At 48.1% G+C, this 13,849-nt stretch overlaps 2 protein-coding genes across 7 annotated transcripts; one reads left to right on the forward strand and one right to left on the reverse strand.

Moving 5' to 3' along the window:
* Positions 1 to 122: 122 nt before the first annotated feature.
* Positions 123 to 4,545, reverse strand: PDHB (pyruvate dehydrogenase E1 subunit beta; the record flags this gene model as incomplete). Its single annotated transcript, XM_082321972.1, has 9 exons — positions 123 to 943; positions 1,316 to 1,457; positions 1,911 to 2,002; positions 2,662 to 2,772; positions 3,509 to 3,794; positions 3,883 to 3,918; positions 4,004 to 4,066; positions 4,140 to 4,247; positions 4,396 to 4,545. 9 exons carry the CDS (start codon positions 4,543 to 4,545, stop codon positions 798 to 800), a joined length of 1,134 nt encoding a protein of 377 aa, XP_082178098.1. The 3' UTR covers positions 123 to 797.
* A 162-nt stretch (positions 4,546 to 4,707) lies between these two features.
* On the forward strand, positions 4,708 to 13,069 carry KCTD6 (potassium channel tetramerization domain containing 6). Of its 6 annotated transcripts, XM_082322015.1 has the most exons (5): positions 4,708 to 5,070; positions 7,233 to 7,319; positions 10,378 to 10,486; positions 10,572 to 10,701; positions 11,699 to 13,069. In XM_082322015.1, exons 4-5 carry the CDS (start codon positions 10,654 to 10,656, stop codon positions 12,383 to 12,385), a joined length of 735 nt encoding a protein of 244 aa, XP_082178141.1. In that variant the 5' UTR covers positions 4,708 to 5,070; positions 7,233 to 7,319; positions 10,378 to 10,486; positions 10,572 to 10,653; the 3' UTR covers positions 12,386 to 13,069. The 6 variants fall into 6 exon arrangements, with proteins under 6 accessions (XP_082178141.1, XP_082178144.1, XP_082178143.1 ...); XM_082322018.1 differs by lacking the exon at positions 10,572 to 10,701 and having other exon boundaries at positions 11,289 to 13,069; XM_082322016.1 differs by lacking the exons at positions 4,708 to 5,070; positions 7,233 to 7,319 and adding an exon at positions 7,333 to 10,064.
* Positions 13,070 to 13,849: the final 780 nt, after the last annotated feature.

Genomic DNA, 13,849 nt, shown 5'->3' on the forward strand with positions numbered 1-13,849 from the left:
CGTGCTGCCGCTGCGCACGCAGGCTCGGTGCGACTGAATAAAATCACTTAGAACCATCGTTTGAGCGTGCCGTTAGAACCATGGGATGAGTTTAAAAAAAATAATACGTAAAGCAAAGCATCTGGGCAAGTGTTTTTTATCGCTGTATGTGGCAGCTAGCGAAGAAAAGATAGGTAGTGTTTCCCATCACAGGCTGAGGAGGATCGGGATCTTTATTTAAGCTCTTGCGCGGCGGCTTTCCTGCATGAGCGGAGTGCTCTTCAAACTAAACACGTTAGCATCTCTTAGCCCGTACCGCAGGCTGCCAGAGCCACTTTGTGCAGACAGCCGCACTTCGCCGTTGAACTGAAAAGCAGGGCTTCACTCGCTCCCGTTGGATCATCCACCTTTAATCAGCCTCGCGACCCCGGGCTCCCAGAGAGCGCTACGGCATTCCTGGACTTCGGCTCGCTGCAGTCCTTCGCTCAGCCACCACTACAGCCGGTTTAACACAGCTAGCCTGGCACTTACAAGGCAAGCAGAAACGGAGGATATTTTTCCTCCCTCAGAATCTGGAATCGGATTTCTCCACATACACTAGCACTAACCCACCTGGACTGTTGAACAAACAAGCATTACCACATTGTTGCTTATACGAAGTGTGGCTTAGAGGGTAACCCATATAAATATTCTGGGAGGTCACTAAACTTTCCCTACTGTACAAAAGTTCATGTAGCTATACAACAAAGTTACGCATACAACTCGCCCCACACCGTTGATACTTTTTAAAGCAGGGCTTTAAAACATGTATTTACAACTTAGATATTCAAAGTTTTCTTCACCGCAAATATTATATCTTTCACTTGAGGTATGCAGTTATCTTCTAAATTTTTTGCATAAGGCATAGGAACATCTGCACCGGTAACGCGCACAGCTGGAGCATCCAAGTAGTTAAAGGCAGATCCTGAAACAGAAAACAGTTGTCAGGTTGCCATGCACTACGGTTTTCTCTCAATTCAATTTCTGAATCTTAATCTATTTAAACAGTTTTGTTCCTGTAGCTCTAATATTCCCGAGAGAGCTGTTCCTACTCGTTTATCTTCATGTACTAGGGTTTAGACAAAAAGTTTCCATCCTGCTTCTCACACAGTCAAGTTCCCGGGATAAGAATTACTCGCAACAGAATACGAGCCGGATCCACCCTGTGAAAATGTCTGGAGCAAGACAGCTAGGCTCAAGCTCCTCGGATATAAAACCCTCACTTTGCCTTTATCAAGAAGTCGTCAGGAATTAGACTAGGGAATGAGATCAACGTCTATCCTGCAAAACTCGGTACCTTCCATGATCCTGGCACAGATTTCGGCTCCTACTCCAAATTGCGGCCAACCTCCCTCTACGGTTACAAGATGGTTTGTCTTTACAACGCTGGCTTCCACTGTTTCAATATCCATTGGTCGGATGGTACGCAGGTTTATAACCTGAAAAAAACACAAAAGGGGACTCTGAGTTTTGTCCTTTAGCACTTCCATCTACTCTGACTTCCAAGACAAGACTTCAAGTTAATACCATTTCTAACTTTTTATCCTGGCAGACACTCTGCAGAAGAGTTTCTGGTGGCTCCTGGAAAATCCCAGGTGGGTGAGTCTTGCTGTACCGAGATGCAGCCACGCTAATGCCTACTGTCATTGTGCTGCTGACCATCCAGCTACGTCAATCTGAAAATCTGTAGCGGTTCTGCCTTAATTTTGTGATGAAAAGGCCAAATGCAGAAACATGAAATGCATGTGCTGGGCTCACTGCCTGTTAAGGCATTTACAAATACAAGAAGCTTGCAGTTGTTACACTGAAGTTTGGCAGAGCCTGAACGAGAAGACCCTCTGCTTTTTTTCCCCACTCCAGGGAAAGAGAAAACCAACAGAAACCCCACCCACCTCGCACTCTACACCTTCTTTGGCAAGCACAGCAGCTGCTTCCAAACAGTGTCCGACAGGTCTTGAGTGTGACACTAATGTAATATGAGTTCCTAGAATAGAAACAAGTGTTAAATACTGTTAAAAAAGAAAAAAAAAAAAAAAAAAAAAGAACACCTTAAGATTTAAAGCTTTCCTCTGGACCTCAGGCTCCTTTCAAGGTAATGTTGGGATCCTCTTGTACATTTAAGTTCCTGACATTTATTTGAAATGCTAAGTATTCTACACCCATACATAGCATGAAGAGTGGTAGCAGAAGGACTACGTGAAGACACAACTTCACCCGTTAATTCAGGGAACTGAGGAGAAATTTAATACAGTTTTCAGATTATCCTTTTCAAACATTCATGTAATTCAGTGGCAAATTCTCTATAAATGGGCTGAAATATTACAGTGCTCTCTTCTGTATTTTTGACAAACATTACATACTAAGGTGAGGAAAAAAGTTTTTCAGACATCTCTATACTAAGGAACAAATCTTTTAGAAAGGTTTAGTTTCAGATAAGATATAGAGAATCAAGTGATTTTTCTTTATATGGGCAACAGAACAGTTAAGTATACTACAGGATAAAATCACATTTGAACACTTAAGATTTGAAATATTTTTCAGTGCCCACGACAGCAGTATTCTGAACAGCAAAAAGGCCAAAAACCCAAAAAAAGTCCCGAATCAGTTCAGTTAATAAGGAAACAAACTGTGTTCTCAGCTTACCTTGCCTTTCAATTTTAGCTTTTCCAATCGGAACAACGAAATCCTTTGACTGTGCCTGTTCAGACATTTCAAAGGGAACGCCATACAGTAATTCATTTTCCAGCATCACAACTAGAAGAAAACATACTTGGATTAACGTGTACATCTGCAGGCAGAGGACTGTCCTGATGATTAACGGTACTGCAGCAGACTCGCTCAAGATACTAAGGTCATCCAGGCAACAAGGGCTTAAGTATGTTTGCAGGAACAAACAAACAAACAAACAAATCACAGCTTTTACCTCAATGCTGAATTATTTAAAAAATTGTCTACGATTAGTCTTAAATGAGGTTAGACATTTAACTTTTGGTACACGACGGTAGAATCGCTAGTTTTAGAAGAGTCTTAGATTTTGCATGCATGTTTGTGAGAAATAAAGGTTTCCCTGTTTTTAACCGGTGACATTCTGAATTTATCATGTGAATTTAATGATCTGTAAAAACGAGTTACATAGACAATGCATATGCAGGAACTCCTCCTGAGTTATCTTCATCCTTTTTAACCCCTTTACAGTAGATTCCTAAATGCTGCTTCTAAGTTTCCTGATTGGTACCAAACTGGCATTAAAGATATGTAGCTGGCAACAGCACAAAATTAGTCTACTGCTAGCAAGCCAAGTGCCTGTTAGGAAAATGTTAAGTATTTGAATCGATACTTCTGTGCCTTGTAAGTACCCTTAAGCTGCACTAAAACAAGTGTTTTAGGGTATAATGATATTTTTTTTTTGTTTTAAATGGGGCAGGAGGGGACAACAGACATTCTGTTCACGATCGAGTGCTAGGTATTGTCATGATCTGCCTGTATTCACCTGGGTTGTCGTCCCGGATTGACGCTTTCAGCAGACCTTTGGCATCCTCCGAGCTCCAAGGACTAACAACTTTCAGTCCCGGGCAGTGCCCGTACCAAGCCGCGAAGCACTGCGAGTGCTGAGCGGCCACTCCAGCTGATGCCCCGTTGGGGCCCCGGAAGACAACGGGAACAGCGATTGATCCCGCAGACATGTAACAGGTCTTGGCAGCGGAGTTTATAACCTGATCAATTGCTTGCATGGAGAAGTTGAACGTCATGAATTCACACACTGGTCTCAACCCTGCCTATTAAATATATTAAGATATATATTAGGGTGTTTTTACATAAAAATAGTTTAAATGTTTAATTGAGAAGGAATGCGAATTTACCAACCATAGCAGCACCGACAGCAATTCCTGTGAAGCCCATCTGAAAGAGAAGGAAACCGAGGGTAAGCGCCGGGGGGGGGCGGCTGATGAAGGGTCGCCAGGGCAGGGGACGGGGGCAGCCGTACCTCTGATATCGGGGTGTCGATCACCCTCTTGTCCCCGTACTTCTTCCAGAGCCCCCTGGAGATCTGCAGGGCAGGAGGGAGAGGAGTCAGGGCCCGCCTGAGGCCCCGGCCCGGCCCGGTAACGGCACCAACGCACCTTGTAAGCGCCGTCGTACTGGGCCACCTCCTCGCCCAGCAGGAAAACGCGCTCGTCCCGCTCCAGCTCCTCATCCAGCGCCTGGTTCAGCGCGTCCCGCACCGTCACCTGCGAGACACCGGCAGCCGGGCAGGGCCCCCCACACGCCGGGGGAGTCCCCTCACCTCACCGCCCCTCACCTCACCGCCCACCCGCCCCGGGGCCGGACACTTCCCTTCAGGGGGACGAGCCCCGTTCCCCCAACCCCTCTTTCTACCTGTATGGCGGCGGGCGCGGAGAGGCGGATCCCCCTGCGCTGCTGCTGCTGGAGGAGCAGCAGCAGCCGCCGGCCGGCGGCGCGGCCCTGCGGCGGGAGCGGGGCGAGGCGGGCGCCCAGGTGCCGCAGTGCCGCCGCAGACGCCGCCATCTTGGCCGTGTCCTCTACCGTGGGGGGGGGGGGGGGTGGGGTGGGGGTGCGCCGCGAGGCCCCGCCCCCCTCCCGGCCTCTCGCGAGAACCTGCGCGCGCGCGACGGCGGCAATGCAAGCGGGCGGCGCGGCCCTTGCACGCCACTTCCGGACCCCGGCGGCGGCGGCGGCGGGGCCCGCTGGGGTCAAGCGTGCGCCCGCCCTGCGGCGGCGGGGATGCGCAGGGCTCGGGCTCAAGCGCCCCGCCCGCCGCCGCGGCTGCGCCTTTTGGCGAGGGGGCTGCCCGGGCCGCGCCCCTCCCGGCCCCCTCGGCGGCGCTGAGCCGTTTGGCGGCCCGGCGGCGCCCGCCCCTCCCCGACACCGACCGGAGGGGGCGTGTCCTGTGCGCGCGCCGGGGGCGGGGCTTGGTTAGGACACGCCCTCGCTCCGCCCCCGCCCGCACCGGCGGCTCAACTCCGGGCTCGCGCTCAGTCGTCCCCGCCGCCGCCGGGCTCTGCCTCAGCCTCAGCACCGGGAGCTGCGCCCGTGAGTGCCGGGCCGGGCCGCGCCGCCTCGGGGCTGGGGGGCGCGGGGCCGAGCGCCCCGGGCCTGCCCCGCTGCGGGGGAGCGGGGAGGGGCCGGGGCCGGGCGGCCGGGGCCCGTGTGGGGCGGGGTGCCCGCACCCGCCGTGGGGGAGCGCCTTAAGGCGGGATGGCCGCGTCCCGGGCCGGGGTGAGGGGCTGGGCGCGGGGCCGAGCTCCCGGGGCGTTTTCGGTGGCGGGGGAGGGCTGCGGGGCAGGACGCCGGGGCCCCGGTGTTGGGGTGGGGATGGGGCAGCTGGTGCCGGGGCCCCGTTCCCGGCTGGGCCGGGGGAAGGAGCGGGGAGGAGGCCGGGGGGCCCGGCGCCGCTGTCCGGCAGCGAGGGTCGGGGTTGTGCGGGCCGTGCCCGGGGCGGGGAGGGGAGCGGGTCCCGGGTCCTCCTGCCCCCCAGGACGCTGGTTTGGGGTGGGGGTGAGGGTCCGGGCTCCTGGGCCACTTGCAGCGGGGGGGAGGCAAAACGTCTGGGTTCATTTTCAGCATCTTTGCTGAATCATTGTGATCCTGGGGAGAGCTCTTCCACCGCCAGCTCTCTGGCTCCTCTGCGATGGAAACCGGCGCTTCCCGGCTCCTGCCGCAGGCCTGGGCCCCTCTGCGGCCTGGGCTGGCAGCGGGGATCCCTGCCCCTCTCTTGCTGTGGCTCCTTGCTCCGTGCACGTGCCGAGCCCCGTTGTGTGTGCAGGGAGGCTCGGTGTTTCTGACCCCTGCCTTCCTCCAGAACTGTTGGGAGACGTGTTTCCACACACAGACAACTACCAGTTAGTTTCCCAGAAGCAGCATACCTGGGTAAAACCCAGCCCTTGTCAGGGGTGCTGAGAGCCTGGGTGCCTGGGGCCCCTTCAGCAGGACCAGGCTAGATACAAGTGTCTTCTTTGTCCCGCCTCCCACGAGAGCCGAAAGTAATATCGTGATGTGGGCATTTTAAACGAGTAGCAGTTAAAATAAAAGTTTGGAACCCGGACTTAAAGCAGGATGGCGTAGAGCTCCTCAGGGGAGGGAAGGAAACTTCAGGAGCTTGGAATTTATAGTGATGCAATTAGACATAAAGGAGTGAAAATGCTGCGTGGCTAGCATGAGCGTTTTTCCCTTCTGCCTGAGGTGAAGACCAAGTATTAGTAAAAAGCAACTAAAGAAAAGCAGGGACTAAGTTAATTTTTAATAGACTGTATTAGTCATTATAAAGTTGACATGTGTAGAAGGGGATGGATGCTTTCTTTAGTGAGGCTGATCTGCTGAATTACCAGAAGATTCGGTAACCAGTTGTTTTAAGAGCTCGCCTCCTCCTCGCTCCCTTGGTTAGGGTAGCACAGTGCTGGATCCTCATGGATTTGCTCTGCAGGCTATCGTCTCGCTGTACAGTTTGGTGGAGTACAGTCACCACTGGTGCTAGCTTAGTTTTTGTCAGTTCAGGTGAGTCACCGATAATGATTTACTATAAAAACTTGCCTTTCAAATGGTGTGACTGGCTGGGGAATGGAGAGGTGGTCCGTGTACAGCGTAGCTGTGCTGAGGGCAGGAGTTTCTTTTTCTCGTGTTTGGAGATGTAAATGTGGGAGGCAGGGAGCTCACTAACTGGGTGAGTAGCTTGAAAAACCAAGTGTATTTATCTGTGTAAGTGGAGTCCTAGCTTTGCTCTTTTTAATTTTTAAGTTGCCGTTTGTAGAATTCCTGTCAACTCTATATTGACCTAGAAATCTAAGGTAACTATTGAGCTTGAACAGTTTGTGTGGACGTTAAGCAGCGTGTGTTGTCATATTGATACCAAACTAGCCGTTAAAGACTAGTGCCACAAGTAAATCCTTTAATTCTTGCGTTGGAAAAACTAGATGAAAGACATTCAGAGCACATCAGGTGGTGCGTGCCTCTTGACTTTTAACTGTTAGGTGTATTTCTGCTCCTCTTTTAAGCACCTGCATATGACACAAACACTATGATTTTCTCCAGGTGCAGTGTGTAGCCCGTGGCCTTGACCCAATGCAGTGCACGTGGCCCCAGCAGTGCGAACGCTTGGCAGTGCTGCTGGCGTCCCCTGGGCCTGTCCTGAGCCCGTGCGTGTGCGTTCACAGATGCGGATGTTCAGCTGACTCTCATTTGCTTTCTCTGAATTTCAGCTTGCAAAATGGTTGCACGTTAGCAGCTCCGTTCTGGGAGAAGCCCTGCTGAAGTTAATGGGACTACCTGTTGCAGTAGTGTTGCTGGTAAATAGCCTTGTAATCCTCTGAGTCATAATATATGAAATAAGAGCGAGCGTTTTATAAATGCAGGTATCTAATTTGGTGTATTAAGTATAAAATGATGACTTGAGTGCTTTTCTTCAAAGGTACTTGCTTCTCATTGTGTCTTTCTAGTTTCGGATGTGCTTGGTGCTGTGCTGCGGCGGCAGCTGTGATGCCGGTGTTAATGCTGTGTTTCTTCTCCCTGCTCGCAGACGCAGCTTAACGAAAGCAGGGCTGTGGTTTGACACAATCGGCGCACTGCTGCTCTCCCCAAAGAATGACATCTTGTTTGGCTTAAACGGTGTCAGCAGTTTGTCTGGCTGAATTTCATCTTAAATAAGTATTTCTTACGGTTATTAAAGGCTGCCTGTCTTGGGATACGGCTGCGTGTCATCTGTTATCTGCTGTCTGGACACGCGTAGCCACGTTAGCGAGGCTGTCCCTGGGTGCGGTGTGTTGTTGTGTGACACAGGGACAAGAGCTGGCTTGAGGCTGCCCATCCCGGGGCGCGGATGGAGTGAGTGTCTGCCCACTCCCACCGATGCATCGCTGTATTTCATTCGGGAAGAATTTAAAGCATCGTTGAAAGGGTGTACGTCACGAAGGGCGTACATCCCCACCCTTGTTGTGATGTTGTTTGCTAGTCCTTATCTCAGGTTGTACCTGAAAAGAGCTATTTTTGCATCTGAAGTTGTCTAGAAATTCAGAGCTCCCAGGCTGGTGAGGGAAGCAGCGGGTAGTTGCGATCACACTCGGGCATTTTAGGATGGCTTCCCGGTACCATCCCTCCGCGTTGTGCGTCTCGCTCCAGCACCGTCTTTGCCAGGGAGGTTTGTGCGTGCGTAGTGATTCCCGGTCCTTACGCAAAGGTCAGTGAGACTTCTCGATGCTACTTATATGTTGAGGGCTGGGTTGTTTCAGCTAATTGCTCTCGTAAATTATTCACTCTGGTGTTGCATAGCAGTGCTGTGATCAAAGATTAGTTCATGCCCTTGGACAGACAGGTGGTGTCATCTGTTTCTTTCCCTGATAAAGAAAGTCTTGGCTCATCTGTAGTGTGAACTTCGATGCTGACCAAAATAACATAGTATCTGTCCACCAGTTTAAATAACTGATGGACATCGGTCTCTCTGTGAAATATTCTGAATCTATAATTCCAGTTAATTTTTTTTTAAGACTGAAAATCTTTTCTATCATAATTACCAGTGAAATTTTTGTCTGGCTGCATCATTTCACTTTCAAGTGAATGTTTTCCTTGAATATCAGAAACCTGTACCAGTCTCTCCTATCGTTTTAATTCACCTGCGTGTTACACTGGTGATGTACTTGACCAGAATAACACCTGTAAGTGCTGGGATTTAAAAGGTCTGTGCTGTTGATAGAAGTTAATGAGCTGTACTTGAATGACAATTCCAAATAAAGAAAACCCAAATGAATTCACTTCTTGATTTGTGAGCAGTTAAAAAAAATAATTACAGAGGTTGGCAAAAGAGCTGGCATTCCAGGTTTATCTGCTGTCGGGGGGGATGTGCTTTAATGTACTTTCTTGAGGCATGCTCTGTCTCTAATTTGTAAAACTAGGATCCTGGTACAACTAGTTCTGTATCTTAGTATTCCTTAATCTTCTGTTGTCTGACCTCACGATTTTCGTACACTGATTTTGTCTTTTCTACTCTTCAGTACATCTGGGATGCAGCTGAGGCTGTGCCTGTGCTGCCGGCCCCCAAAGGCCTGAGCCGCTGGATGCTGTTGTGCCTGGGCTGTGGGTTTGGGCAGGGCAGCAGAGCCCAGAGAGGTGGGATGTGCTGCCTTGTTCTGTGGTGAATGAGACCAACCTCGTTTGCTAGGAATGAGAAGGGCAAGTCATCTTTTTGGTTGGGAATTAACCCTGAACCTTCAGTTGTTTTGTAATGTAGGGCTCTGGCTCAGCTCAGTCTTTGTGCTGCTTTTAGCTGGGCGACTGTTGTGTTGAAGTTTGCTAGTAAAGAAGATGGGAGCAGAAGTCTTCGTAACTGTGCGATCTTTAAGATGTAAAAATAAACAAAGCTGAGAAGCTGTACCCTACTTAAAACAGACTGACCTAAATTTTCAGCAGTTCTAGCAGAGAGGCAGGCTCTGGGTAGGGATGAAGGCTTGCTGACGACTGGCTTCCCCGTCCACGCATCGCCTGATGTGGTCGACGGGCCACCTTTGGAAAATCTCCACTGGTGTCTGGGGTCATCGCTTCCTCCGCCTTGAGTTGCACAACCCGGGCTGTGGATTTCCCTTGCTGCGCTTGTGTGGAGAGAGTCCTCTTGTTATGCAAGTCAGCAGTTCGGCATCTTCTGGGAAGTTACGGCATGAACCACTTCTCAAATTGCTTTTGTTGGAGCGTTGTTGGAAACACGTTTCATGTCCTCTGGCTTGTCCCTAAAGAAATTTCTTTCTAGAGTGTGTATGTGTTTGTGAAGTCCATTTGTACTCTTTGTAGATTAATGTTCTTGCTATCCATTGCAGTTCTCCACTACTGAATTATTAATTCTGCAGCGAGGTTTTTTTTTTTCTTCTTACTGTTCATTGACTTTCATGCTTGATTTATTCTTCTGCGCAGTTTGAAACTGGAGCATGGGAATTTTGACTAATATTAACGGATCACATGTATGACCTCAACGGCGGCTAAATAAACCTTTTTTTAATTGGGAAAAGGACATCTGTCTTTCGAAGTACTCACAGTTTCCCAGGTGGAAGGTAGTCCGTTTGTGATTGTACATTATCCTCAGAGGCACATTGCTTGTTATTTAACAAAACTGGGATGGTCAGGCAGCTGGTGGAACGATTACCCATGTGCTCCGGAGGCAGTCCTGTGGGTAGCGTGAAGGGAGAAGGAGGGAAAAGCTTGTTTGTAGCTTCTCCTGCTAATGTGGCTTTGTAGCTGAATGCTCTCCTGGCAGAGAGCCTGCCTTTGATTAGAAAGCATTCCCCTTGGTTGTTCTTGTAGGTACTGATGGTCTGCCATGTTTTGTTCTTTGTTTTGTCTTTTTGTGTGTGCTTTTTCCTGCAGGGAGATAATAAGAGGTGAATCGCGTATCCTTTTGGCAGCCTTCTGTTAAACTTGGAATACCACAGTTCCAGCAACTGAACAGATGGATAATGGAGACTGGGGATATATGGTAAGTGAGCCTGCGTAAGTGTGCGCTGTGCGGTACGACGGGGCTTTCAAGATGATAAGAATCCTTCCAGATCTGTCTTGTGTAGATCCAGAGCTTCAGTCACGTGAGCAGAAAAGCCGTGCGTGTTACGACAGCTTACTTGCATTCTCTGGAGTGCTTCACCTCGCATGCTATTTGTGGGGAGCGCTCAGATTCATATTTCCTCAGTACAATCAGTGAGTACTTAACTGACGCCTTAAGCTCACTGTTGCCGTTTTCCTAACACACAAAGGCTGAAAGTAGTTTGTGCTTCCTGCATATAATTTTAAGGACTGTGTCATTTTATTTATAAAGAAAAATATTTTTCTGTGTAAACCCTGTTTCAAACTAGACAAACGCATCTTATTTTTCTCCTCTTCTCTTTCTCTAAGCGTTCTACTGCCATGCATATGTCTGTTTTCTCTGGCTGGCCTCAGTCCTGGTTGTTAGGGTTGGTGGCCAGATGGGATTTATGTTCCTTTCTCTCTTGCTTCCTCATGTGCTATCTGGAAGCTGATGCAGACTGGTTTGTGCTCTGCCCCCTTCTTCTGTGCAGCATGCTGATTTCCTAATAAATATTTCTTTTTAGAGTTAAAAGCTGAAAGTTCTTTTTTGTTTGCTTGTTTTAACAATGCCTCTTAACCAGTGCATGGATTATTTTGATTGTGAGCTCTTGGTCCTGTGTCTAAACTTGCACTGTCATCCTCTTTTCAGGGAGAGAGAGGCTTAAGACTTGTTCAGCTGATTTTTTTTTCCTTTTTTTTTTTTTTTTGTTTTGTTCTAGAATGAGAAACAGATTGTGAAAGTAAGGAGCACTGATGGGCCTCATTCAGACTAACTTGTTCTTCAGGAAATCTCTCTGTTCTCATTTCCCCATCTGTAGAACAGGAAAAAAACTTGTTGCCCAAATGCAAAACTTACTTCTGTCTCAGTAGCTCAGTTGTTAAGGTTTCTAAAGCATTCTGGAAATGCGCGTTCTGAATGTTAAATATCATCCTGTCTGGTTGCCAGTGGTGCCTTTGTTGCTAGGTGGCTTGGATTTGTTCGGGTTTACACACCGCTTAAAGGCTTCGAATGGGAGAAGCGTCATTCTCTCCACAGCCTGCAGTTTTCAAACAGTATTTGCCATGTGTGTCAGTGAGGTGATTGAATCTTGTGGTGGCTTGATAAACTCTGCGATTTCTCTCTTTCTAGATGACTGATCCAGTCACGCTAAATGTGGGTGGACACATGTATACGACATCCCTCACAACTCTAACGAGATATCCTGACTCAATGCTTGGGGCCATGTTCAGGGGAGACTTCCCCACTGCCAGGGACTCTCAGGGCAATTACTTTATTGACAGAGATGGACCACTTTTCCGTTATGTTCTTAACTTTTTAAGGACCTCAGAGCTCACATTGCCACTGGACTTCAAGGAGTTCGACCTACTTCGGAAGGAAGCGGACTTCTATCAGATTGAACCGCTAATTCAGTGTCTTAATGACCCCAAGCCGCTGTATCCCGTGGATACCTTCGAGGAGGTGGTGGAGCTGTCCAGCACCCGGAAGCTTTCCAAGTACTCCAACCCGGTGGCTGTAATCATCACCCAGCTCACCATCACGACGAAAGTCCATTCGTTACTGGAAGGCATTTCAAACCACTTCACAAAGTGGAATAAGCACATGATGGACACCAGGGACTGCCAGGTTTCCTTCACTTTTGGGCCGTGCGATTACCACCAGGAAGTGTCGCTCAGAGTCCATCTGATGGAGTACATCACAAAGCAAGGCTTCACGATCAGGAATACCAGAGTTCATCATATGAGCGAGCGTGCCAATGAAAACACAGTGGAGCATAACTGGACTTTTTGTAGACTGGCACGGAAAACAGATGACTGATTCTGACTCCACAGGAGCCACTTCAGCGATTAGCGGCTTAATTGGACAGTAAAGCCGAGAGAGTCTGGATTTTGACTAAAGCAACAATGTGGGCTTTTTTTTTTATACGACTATTTATTGTTTATCAGTAAGGACTGGAGGAGTTTCGTTCTCTAGCAGCTCTGTCCTTTTGTCCTGTTCAGAAAAAAAACATGCATGTGCCTGTTCAGTCAAGACACCTTTTTGTTTGAAAGAGGGAGTCCGAAGAATTAGTACAATAGGGTATTTTGTGTCATTAACACAATTCTCTGACGCAACTTAAAGTGCTAAAATTACCTCCGTTTAAATGATTTCTAATCCATCTAATGCTACGATACTGGGAGCAAGAAACAACAGAATTTAAGATGCAGTTGGGGAAAAGCTGCTATCATGTAGACTAATTTAGTTTCTAAATCAATAAACAGTATTGTAATATTCTAAGAAAACAAATCCCACCCTTTAAAAGTACTTGATAAGTACAGTTTCTTACAGTTATGACAACTGTTTCTTTCTATGCATATAAATCAAGCAACCAAATATTATCTGTAGCCATGGAAATACAATTAGAAATATTTATATTGGATTCTAAATGCAAAATGTCCCTGTGGTAGAATTCATATTTTTAATGCCTGGTGCAATATTATTCCCAAGTGTAATGCCTGCCAGCAAGAAGCTAATAAAAATGTGAAATACAGAATACTATTTTGTACTTTTTTTGTCTTCTAGAACTCTAAAAAACCAAAACCAACCAAACAAAAAAAACCCCACCTCAAACCCGTTTTTCCGTTCTGCAGAGTAGTTCAGATGCTCTGGTAGGGTTCCGTTCTGCTCCGTTACTGATGTACTTTGTTCCTTTTTTGTCTTAATCAGTTGATTCAACTGTCCTCATGATGGAAAAAGCTTGTGTTTGGAAAACTGCATGGTGCCTAACAAAAGGATGGCAAGTATTTGTACTGGCTAAAGGGACAGGGATGGAGGGAACACAGAGCCTAAATCCTTGTAGCTGCTAAGTGGCATTGTCTGGTTTGTCAGCGATTTATCTAGTGACTTTATATAAAATTTTAACTGTAGACTGCTGTTTCTGATGATGTTCAAGTCAAGGCACTCAAGTTTTGTGGTTTGACTCAATTTTGATTAGCCATTTGTGCTTATCTTGGGCACTTTGTCGTAGTTCTTAACAGAATTTCTGGTTATGCTCTAACTCGAATGCCGTTGGGAGTAAGAAAGAGAGCTGATGCCCGTTTTGATGAATGGCTCACGTTCTCCCATGAAGTTCTTGTCGCAAGCGTTCCTTCCCACAACTGCTTTGCTCTCTGGGCTGTGCGGACCACAGCTCTTTGGGGATGTAAGAGAGGGTCTGGATTTCTGTGGTAGCTGCTGGTTCTTGAAGGCGGGAGCTTTCCATCCCATCTCTCGCTTGGAAGGCCTGTCTCAAGGGTGTATTTG

Source organism: Platalea leucorodia, assembly GCF_965183815.1.
Source record: "Platalea leucorodia genome assembly, chromosome: 9".
NCBI classification, from domain to species: domain Eukaryota; kingdom Metazoa; phylum Chordata; class Aves; order Pelecaniformes; family Threskiornithidae; genus Platalea; species Platalea leucorodia.